Source organism: Stigmatopora argus, chromosome 2, assembly GCF_051989625.1.
Source record: "Stigmatopora argus isolate UIUO_Sarg chromosome 2, RoL_Sarg_1.0, whole genome shotgun sequence".
Classification (NCBI taxonomy): domain Eukaryota; kingdom Metazoa; phylum Chordata; class Actinopteri; order Syngnathiformes; family Syngnathidae; genus Stigmatopora; species Stigmatopora argus.
In genome coordinates this window covers 19,067,827-19,078,505 of record NC_135388.1, presented here as the reverse complement: position 1 = coordinate 19,078,505, position 10,679 = coordinate 19,067,827, and the positions used below count along the sequence as shown (strand labels likewise).

At 40.7% G+C, this 10,679-nt stretch overlaps 1 protein-coding gene across 1 annotated transcript in view; it reads right to left on the bottom strand.

The window, feature by feature from the left end:
• Positions 1-1,181: 1,181 nt before the first annotated feature.
• Positions 1,182-10,679, bottom strand: part of fam189a1 (family with sequence similarity 189 member A1) — a 66,380-nt gene continuing 56,882 nt past the window's right edge. The window contains exons 6-12 of the mRNA XM_077593963.1: positions 10,010-10,170; positions 9,003-9,138; positions 8,040-8,118; positions 7,199-7,972; positions 5,462-5,533; positions 3,507-3,829; positions 1,182-1,988 (exon numbers count right to left, since the gene is read on the bottom strand). Of these exons, the coding sequence (XP_077450089.1) occupies positions 1,791-1,988; positions 3,507-3,829; positions 5,462-5,533; positions 7,199-7,972; positions 8,040-8,118; positions 9,003-9,138; positions 10,010-10,170 (1,743 nt within the window). The 3' untranslated portion in view covers positions 1,182-1,790. The remainder of the gene's footprint in view (positions 1,989-3,506; positions 3,830-5,461; positions 5,534-7,198; positions 7,973-8,039; positions 8,119-9,002; positions 9,139-10,009; positions 10,171-10,679) is intronic.

Genomic DNA, 10,679 nt, shown 5'->3' with positions numbered 1-10,679 from the left:
ATAGATGTTTATTGTTCTATTCCTATTGCAAGTAGACTGGGGGCATGTGCCAATGTCTCTTAAATGAGTATTCAGCCTGTGTTGTCAAACTTTGCCATCAGAGGGCAATAGTTCCCTACAGAAGACGTGAGGATGCAATACTTTGACCTGTGAAGTCAGAGCTGAATTGTTTCCCAACTGACTATAATCTTATAAACAAGATGACTTCTATAACAGTTATGCCCATGGGTGACTTTTCTGAATATGAACAACTTTAGCACAAATGCAGAAAACCTTGGAAAAGGCTCTGACTGTAGATATGAGGATGGCAGCCATGGTAGGCATTAATGTTCCCATCTAATGTAGGGCATGAATTTTGAAAAGCTATACACTAACCTGTCCAGTTCCCAATTAATTTATGTAAATTAAGTTTACTTTCTTTCAATGCCAAATAATTTCACAATTGATGTATAGTATATAACTTTCGGAATAATGTTTGGTTTCACAGTGCTTTCTACGGAAGCGTACTGCAGTCATCTTAAAAATGGAAAAAAAAGGCCTGACCATTTTTCAAATTAATTTATATTTGGGGTTGTGTTTTGAATTATTTTTGAAAACTCTGTGTTTAGAAATAATGTATTTTCTGGGGTTATTTTTTTTAATTTTTTCCCCAACTCTGTTTTTCTGATTAATTTATTTTGAGGGTTGTCTTTTGAATTTTTTAAATAGTTCTTTTCTGAGTTTATTTTCAAGGCTGTTACTTTTAAATGACTTTTTCTCTTCTATTTTTTTTGAATTATTTAGATTTTATTCTTAGTTTTTTTAATTAATAAAAAAAAAAAAAATGGCCGCCAGGAAAAAAATAAAATAAAAAAACAAACTTGGCCACCACCGGAAAAAAATAAATTAAATAAAAACAAGCAAGCTGTAGTTATCAAACCAAAGTTAAAAAAATAATTTAAAAAAACCTCAAAATAAGAAAAGAAAAATGTAGTCGGGGGAAAAAAATGCAAAAGTCAATTAAGAAGAAACCAATGAGGTTTTTTTTCCCCTGAAACCAGCAGTATCTGATGGCAATCGACTGATTACACTTAAGACACCAGATTGGTGAAAATGTATCCCCTTCTTCTGGACACCCCTAATCGAGCATGATTAGTTGACAAGTCTTTCAACTTTTACTAGAATAAAAACAAATCAATATATACAAACTCATCCTTTATTGGAACACTGATAAGAAAACTAACACAATGAGGTAAGTCAAAAATGTCAGTAATGTTCTTGAACCTGTGGCACCACAAAATATTCACCCCCCTATTTGTAATCGTTTCAGAAAACCTCCTAACATTGCGTCGAACAGCCCATTCTCTCCAGTTCACGGATGATACTTTTATATTTAAATATTTCCTCTTGTTTTACACACAGACAAGAAAAATACCAATACTGTAACACAATATCACTTGTCTTTGAATGACAGATCCCCAGCTTTGCGCCAATGTGTTTCATTTTGATGAAACTCAGTGTAAAAAAAAAATCCCCTGAGGGAGAAACATTCAGTTTTATTTTTCTGATGAGAAAAAAAGCCACTACAGACAAGCAGGCTCATTCAGAGTTTGCTACTTACTATTTCTGCTGATGACTGCTGATAGTTTGAGCTTCTTCCCCTTTGTTCGTACCACTGTCATACTTACTTTGCAAACATGACCTCACGATGACCGAACGCTTATGTATTACTCCACAGCATAGTGTGGGTGGAACATGAGCACTTTGGAATATCCTCATAGTTTAAGCAGAGTTCCTTAAAATGGTGGTGGTCAGAGAATTGTTTCCCTGCACTCATAGCTTTGTTCAAAGGAAGGCGAGTCCAGGGTATCTGCACAAGTGCTGGTAGTTTGAGGGCGTTTTTTGGGACGTCGCAAGGAAGGGGAAGAACTCAAAGCTCCGCAGCTTTGGAGGTGAAGGTCCTCTTGCCCACGTTTCCTGGGACTGCCACTAATCTGCTGGGTCATAACCTGTGCACAGCACAGAAACAAGAAAATGTTTGGTTTATTAGGTCTTGAAACAGGTGAGACAAAACAGAGTGCAGTGTGTTGATTTAACTCAATTTTGCTCAGAAAATGTCTTAGAAACCTTAGAAAGCTTAACTGCTACAAAAACATAAAATCTGCTTTGGAATGAGTCACACGCATTTACATCATTAAAACATGATGAAACTGTAAAACAGGTATAATTTCTCTAAATTGTTTAATCGCATTTATTTTCGGACTATAATTCGCACGAGTATAAGTCACACTAACCAAAAAATGCTATAAATGAAAGGGGGGGAACATACAATTCGCACAGGAATACTACAAGTCACATTTTTTAGGAATTTTATTTGATAACATTAAAAAAAGAACACATTCATTTTCTGAACCGCTTTATCCTCACTACGGTCGCGGGGGGAGCTGGAGCCTATCCCAGCTGACTTCAGGCCAGAGGCGGGGGACACCCTGAATTGGTGGCCAGCCAATCGCAGGGCACAAGGAGACAAACAACCATTCACACTCACAATCATACCTAGGGGCAATTTAGATTGTCCAACCAGCCTACCAGGCATGATTTTTTGGAATGTGGGAGGAAACCGGAGCACCCGGAGAAAACCCACGCAGGTCCAGGAAGAACATGCTAACTACACACAGGTGGACCAACCTGGATTTGAACCCATGTCCCCCACTGTGAGGCCGACGCGCTAACCACTAAGGGGCTGCCCTACAGGAATACTGTGAACTCGTCATTCATCCATGACTATGTTCAAAGGTATTTCCAAAGATACCTTTTTAGTATGATACGGTGCTTGAACGTTGAAACAAATACTAGAAACATTGCCAATTAAGTCCTACCTGAAACTCTTCAGATCTGAATAGGACTAAAATTGCTCCTGTTCAACAATAATTTGTTGCATAATTATTTGATGAGCAGACCCATGAGTTTGTTGAGAGCGCTGAAGTTCTCACTGCCAATTTCTTTCACACCAATGTCCACCAACCTGTACCCCAAACAAAATAATTTTTCAAATAAATGCTCTCATTTGAGGGTGGCCCGGTGGTCGATTGGTTGGTTTGAGGGCTCAATCCCAGGTTCAGACTTTCCTGTGTGGAGTTTGCATGTTCTTCCCGGGCTTTCGTGGGTTTTCTCCGGATACTCTGCTTTCCTCCCCCTTCCTCAAAACATGCAGGGTAGGCTGGTTGATCACTTCAAATTGCCCCTAAGTACAAGTGTGCGGGTGAATGGTTGTCTGTCTCCTTGTGCCCCACAATTGGCTGGTCAGCAATTCATGGTGTTCCCCGGCTGGTGCCTGTAGTTGGCTGGGATAGGCTCCAGACCCCCGGCGACCCATGTGAGGATAAGTGGTATAGAAAATGAGTGAATGAATGAATGCAAAGCTCTCATTTGCCATTGGTACTGTAGCGATGTTGGAAAATGCTGACGTAGTCATCAGTACGATGCCTTGAAATACCAGCTGGACAGCCACTACATAATCAACTTACCTGATCTATGACGTTGGCACTAAATATGGCCTCTTCCATATGTTTCTCGTCTGACTTGATGACACACTTTATGTTGTTGACAACCTGCTGGACCTCAGGCGGTAAATTGCAGCTTGAATGCTCCAGGAACTTGGCCACCAGTATTTTAGTGTCTTTATACATTTTAAGGTCAGCCAGCGACTGTGGTCGCTCATGAGGGGAGTGTGTTTGCAGAGCTCTGGTTCTAAGATGGAGGTCTATTTTTCTGCTCTCTTTTTGCTGCTTCTTGCCGCACGTGTGACTGGCTTTGCCTCCATTGCCTTCCACTGATGTGCCCGATAGCTCTGAAGATGAGATAGAGGATGAAGAATGAGCACTGGTAATGAAAACGAATGGGTCCATTCACTGAAACTATCTTATTTAGACATTAAATGTTTTACACAGTAATATTGCAGCCTCTTGCTTAAATCATTTAAGTACTGACTAAGTAAAATTACTACTCCTTTTTTATTTGTCGAGGGATCAGAAGGAAATTTGGTAGGTATATTTTAAAGATGTATACGCATTAATTCTCAAAGCCATTAATATTTTTTTCCTTCCAGGGCTGATTACTTAACTGTGGGCTTAAATTGCAACTTTTCTGTAAAATGTGGACCGATCACAATGAATTTTTATAGCCATATTCTTGAACGTACCTGCATTATTTAAAAAATAAAATGTAGTCTGAAGGCTGATTAATTACACAAATTAATAGCTTCCTTATTGTTGTCTAAAGGTTTCAAGTCAGCCAGTAGAAGTCATCCACGCTGTTAGATTGCGCTTTTAATGTCTCTTGGGTGACGAGACTTTTAGGGCGCATGCCTGGCGGTCGTAGTTCTTTTTGATCTTGTTATAGAGATACTGAATATGAATTACTAAGTTACATCACTTGTTCTGAATTTAGTGGCATGCTCATCTTTCCTCTAGTCATTTCCTCACAGCTGACCCCAAAGCATGGTGCTGCATCACACAAAATAAAATGTAGTCGTAATCCTGATTAATTACATGAATTAATTGCTGCCTTATTGCTGCCAATAGGTTTCAAGTCAGCCAGTAGAAGTCATCCACGCTGTTAGATTGTGCTTTAAATGTCTTTTGGGTGACAAGACTTTTAGGGTGCATGCCTGGCAGTCGTAGTTCATTTTGATCTTGTTATAGAGATACTGAAGCGGAATTACTAAATTACATCACTTGTTCTGAAGGTACTCCTTTGTTATTTTTAGTGCCATGCTCATCTTTCCCCCAGTCATTTTCTCACAGCTGACCCCAAAGCATGGTGCTCCCATCACACAATGTTGGAATTGTATTGGGTATATAATAAGTAATGCCTGCTTTCCCTCACATTTACTGCCTAGAATGTTGGTCAAACAGTCATATTATAATTTCCTCAGAAGAGAACCTTATGTTTGTGTTTGTGAAAAGCACTCGTGTCTTGCACTGAGGATCAATGTCATAAGGCCCTGAGTCCAATGCTTAGCTGGAGCTCGGCCACAGTAATCATGAGCTTCTTCAACTAGCACCAAGACTATTTTACCTCGATTGCTCTTTTTGGGAAGATGGCCAGCTCAAGTCCCAGTCATCCCAAATTTCAAGAGTAAAAAGGGGGTTGTTCTCTTAGGTATTTTAGTGCATCAAAATTATTTTATCACCTTGGGTAGACTTGTGCCTTGCCACCTTTCTTTCTCTGAGCACTTTGCACAGATGTTTTGACTTTGATTAGGCGCAAAAAAACATGCAAACTCAAAAACACACTGTAAATAAATACAAAACATTTTGTACTAGTTTGTATAAATTAACTACTACTCTGTATCAAATATAAATTACATGTCAGGAAAAAGGAGATGATAGGCTTAAAGCAAGAGAGAAAGAAATAAAGAAATGAAATGACATCTCATGCCCTTATTGTCACTATTACTTAACACCAATTAAAATCTTACCTTGCTCTGGTGACGTATGAGATGAATCACCAGCTGATGCATTAATTGCAGAGGAGGAGACACAAGTTTCTCCTGTAGAAGAAGCATAAAACCTGAAACTAAGGCTCCGTTAACACAGCAAGATGCCATGCACGGATTTAGATTTTTTGTTAATCCGAATTTCTTTGTGCAGCCGCTCACATTGGGAAAATATGTAAGCCGCAGTGTAAAGAGAATGCCTCCGTGACTGGGACACCTGACAACCTATAACAAGCATTTACAGAAATCAATGTGCTGCATTTTAAGTCGTCTCAGCCGTCACACATTTGTGGCAATTTTGAGGATTTTATGCTACCAGAGCCAATATTTTTTAAATTCTGTATGCTTTCCGTTCAGTAACAAAATAGAAAATCTATTTTCTGCAGTTTCGCCTGTCATTACTCATTTATCTCTGTGACTGCGTCGGTGATGTACTGTGCAAGGTGATTGAAAAGTAACTCCCTTTTTAATATTTATGTTTGATGTATGGGAATTAATACTTTTTTTTCGGATTGGTTATTTTGTTTAAAATTTACAAGCCCTACAAACCTACCCTAAAAAAACATGCATGTTACGACGTTTGGAGATGTGTTTTTCAAGTGCAAAGATGGTGGCGGACCATGAAAGGAAGGCATGCTCAAGTCGACGCAAAGACAATCAAAAATTGTCAGGCAAAACTCATCACTATAAGAACTCGCAAAGGGGACAGTTTTGTAATAGTAATTGGATTTATATAACATTCCCACCTTCATGTTGGTCAAAGTCCTTTGACACCAACTAATAACACACCATCAGGAGCAATTTGGGGTTTAATATATTGTTCAACGATACCAGGGCAGGAAATCGAACCCACAACCTCTGAGTTGGGGAATGATGCCTCTGGCATTGAACCATGCCACCCCACAAGGTTGCATTGTAATGTGTCCAGCCATTTTTGCAGGGGTTTCAAATTTAAAAAAATCATTTGACCTGAAAGGAAAACAAGATTATAAATATAAATCCCATACGTCATGGAACGTACAACAAAAATTTTGAAAAACATTTGGACATATGAATAATTTATAAGTGTTTTAAAAGAGGGAGTTACTTTTGAATAACACTGTAAGTGTGCGTGCGTGCGTGTGTGTGTGTGTGTGTGTGTGTGTGTGTGTGTGTGTGTGTATATACTGCAGACATTTGATCCCTATCCACGTACAAATGGTCCAAGGTCATATTTGGAAGTTCACACTGCATGAAAATTCATACGTGTCACAAATGGGAAAATAAAATGGAACTGACCCGCAGTGAAAACGAAGTAATCAAAATTACAGATCTCATCTCATCTCATTTTGTGAACCGCTTTATCCTCATTATGGTCGTGGGGTGTGCTGGAGCTAATCCCAGCTGTCTCCGGGCCAGAGGCGGGGGACACCCTGAATCGGGCGCCAGCAAATCACTGGGCGTGCACAAGGAGACAGACAACCATTCACACTCACACCCATACCTAGAGGCAATTTGGAGTGTCCAATCAGCCTACTATTCATGATTTTGGAATGTGAGAGGAAACTGGAGTACCCAGAGGAAACCCACGCAGGCCCGGGGAGAACATGCAAACGCCACACAGAGGGACATGACCTGGATTTGAACCCAGGACCCCAGAGCTGTGAGGCCAACGCGGTAACCACTCGCGCCACCGGGCTGCCCAAATTACAGATGATAATTGAAAAAAAACCATCTTACTTCTAGTAGTTGAGGAGCAGGAAATGGGGTCGCTGGTGGAGCGGACAATACGCGCCAGTTTGCGGTACCTTCTGGCGGCACGGAGCACTCGAGGCCCCTCTGCGGGTGAACGTCCACTTTGAGATGAGGTAGATGGGGGCTGTGGAGTAGAAGAGGGTGACCAAACACTAAAGCACAACCGGGGGCCTCGTATCCGGCTGGGAGGGGAAGGAGAAGGAGAGGGAGCTGGGGGGCTAATGGGAAAGGTCCCACCAGAGGAGGTCACTGAGGTGGGGGAGCAAGGCTGAGGAGGTGGGGGGAGAGCAACAGCAAGCGGGAGTTTCCGGCTCATCATTCGTGCTTTAATGAGAGAATGTGGTGACAATTTTGGGGGCTCTTCTGGCAAATGTTTGGCTGAGGCAAGCTCATCGCAAAGGTGCATGGAAGGCCTCAGTTCCTCACATAAACGCAAATTGTCTGCGGAATCTTCTTGGTCCAAATTGGTATAGTTCTCGGAGGACCAGTCTGGAGAGCGTTCAAGGGACTCCTGGGTCTGTGAAGACTCACTGAATCCAGTGTCACTAGGACGGGCGTTGGCGTTAGATAAGCCATGGCAACGTGTCCGTGTACAAAGTTCAAGGCTAGTGCAACTTCCGTCGGTCAATGCAGTTTGAGGTGTGCTATAGGGAGAGGAATCAGACCCTTGGACCTCCAGGGAGCACAAATCCTCCGAAGAGCAAGTGTGGTCTTGATCAGCAACCTCGGACACCATTAAGGATGCACTGTCTACAGAAGCTGGAAATTGGAAACATATGGTCAGTTGTAAAAGCCTTGAAACATTGTCCTTCGAACAAAGTGTTACCCTGAGTGCTGAGTCCTGCCGTTGTGTTTCTATCACATAAACTGGATTCGGTGGCCTGTTGTTCATTACTGGTGGTGACCTGTCAGGAAAACATTTAGAACAAAATCATTCTTTAACTCAGGTCAATTTCGAAGGGGATATTTTCCATTTGCCATTTTGTATACTAGTAATATGACATTTGTTAGGAATTCGTTTTTCGATATCAAATAATAACTGCAGGGGGCACTGTAAGACCACATGACATAACAATGAATTTCATTACAATGTTGAAAAATGGTGCAGAGAATGGATGTATGGATGGATGAACGAATGATTAAAAAAATGCAACTTGAGTTACAACATACAATCATGCAATATGGCAACAATTTCTAGCTTGATCAATTGATCCATTTTTATTTTTTCATTCATCAGTTTCTGAATTGGAATCACATTGTAGTTTTAGTGATGAGCAGAATATCAAAAAAACAAATTTTCTGCCCTATTAAAACACTAAATCAACATTTAGGCAGTTCACGTAAAATTTGGGGAATTGAATTGGCTCACAAAAACTATACTGAAACATACAATGCAGCAATTTTCACGCTTTTATTTTTAGCTGTGAAAAATGAATTTCAGGGAAAGCTCCTCACACATGAGAGTAAAATATGGCCCTCCTGGGAGAGTTCCTGAAAATGTTCCAAATCAGCAGCACAGCAATTGTGACAAAAGAAAAAAATGGAATAGAGTTCCAAATGGTTTAGTTTAAAATATTTTTTAATCAATTTTCATACTTGGAGAAAGACAATCTTGTGGTGCTCACTTCAACGCAAAAGAGTGCTATTGTGGTGGTCAGCACAAATGATTTTTAGAGGATTAGTGAAGATTCAGTAAAACTGCCTTCCTTAAAAATTCAGGAAACAAACACCTGATTGGCACACCATTTAACAGGCCATTCAGAGAGCCTATGGGATGGATTGTCCGCACCTGGCTTGCAGGGGTCTGTCCGACCACAGCCTCGTATGGTGGGGGCAGGTCCGTTGGATACAGTGTCCCAGGGCTGTTGATTGGCACCCCATAAATGGCACTGAAAGGAGAATGAGGGAAGTCCAAGTGGAGGCCTCTGTAAAGAACAGAATTTCAATATTTCCGACGGAGTAATTAATTAATCATGTTAAAGAGGGAATGGCAGGATGAAAAGGGCAAGTGGCATCAGGCCAGCCATTTCAGTTTGACAGAAAGACGGTTGGCATTTAACTGTGAGGATGATTCTAAAAGGTCTACTAATTTCAGCGTTTCCCTGGCCACAAAGACGCACAAACTCTTTTGCCCACTCCAAGACTAATACCACGCTGGACAATGCCCCGACAGCCTACCCGATTCGACTTCCCGCCTCTCAGTTCCCTTCAAAAAGATTGAACAATTCCGTCAAAAATTGTGACTTCTTATTTGGATGCTTATTGCATGCGACAATGGGCCTAGGTTTGGTCTCCTTGTCTGTCGTTTTATTGCTCGTTGTCTTATTTTTTTGACTGTTCTCAGTTTGGAATAAATTGTCAACATTTTGGTAAGTCATTGTTAGAGCTTCTCTTGAGATTCTCAAAGTTTGAGTTCTTGAAGTCAGATACTTTTAAGAACAAAATGAATGTGCAGCATTTAGCTCAGAGGTCAGTCGCCAACAGTGCTCAGCACTTCCACTGTACCACTGGCATTTTATACTAATTATTTCCAAAGATAAAACGGCCACAGCAGACAGATCAAAAAGCCATGTCTGGCTCTGGAGCCATCGGTCTCTAACTCCTGCTTTAGCTTGTGTTTCTGTCTATAAAATAATTTCCATTTTAACATTTTGGGGTAATGATAGATGGTTAGTTGAGGTTGCCACATTATTTGAAAATCATAATGTATAAAAAAATATGCTCATCATTATTGCTTTTTGGGGAATTTTGTATTTACCAAAATATATAATCAATAAGAAGTCCTTTTTTTCTTACCTTTGTCCATCTATTGATGGTGTGCAGGTGTACTCAGGGGGGTAGTAAGGTGGCGGAGGAATGGGAGGAATAAATTCATCAAAGTCCAGTGTTTGGTGGAGGATAGTCCCATGGGGGGTCATACAATCTGCATTTAGCTCTCTTGTTCGGTGTGGCATGAACTGAAAAACACCAAAATGTACACACTGCCATTATGGAAGTCCATGCCTGTTATGTCAATCTATAAAGTACTTCACTTAAGTTTCAATCTGGTGCACCACAGAGAGAGTACAGAATTTCAACTGTGAGTAAATGATTCCCACACCTTTTCAAGTAAGATTTTTTCCCCCAGAGTAGTTAAGAGTAGGTAGTTTAAGTAATTTCCATCCATGAATTTCTCAACAAAATCTTTAAAAATACTAACAGTTGTGTTATTTTCATAAAATATAGTACTCTCATGATCAGAATGTATATACAGTATTTTAATGGTCATTGTTCCGGCATGGCGACCTGATGGTGTGGTGGTTCCCTCACTTGACTTTGGTGTGGGCAGGTGTTGGATCGATTCCCGCTGGTGGCAGTATGATTGTGAGTGCGAATAGTCGTCTCTTTCTCTGTGTGCGCTACGGCTGACTGGCAACCAGTCTAGGGTGTAATCTGCCTTTCGCCCGAAGTCTGCTAGGATAGGCTT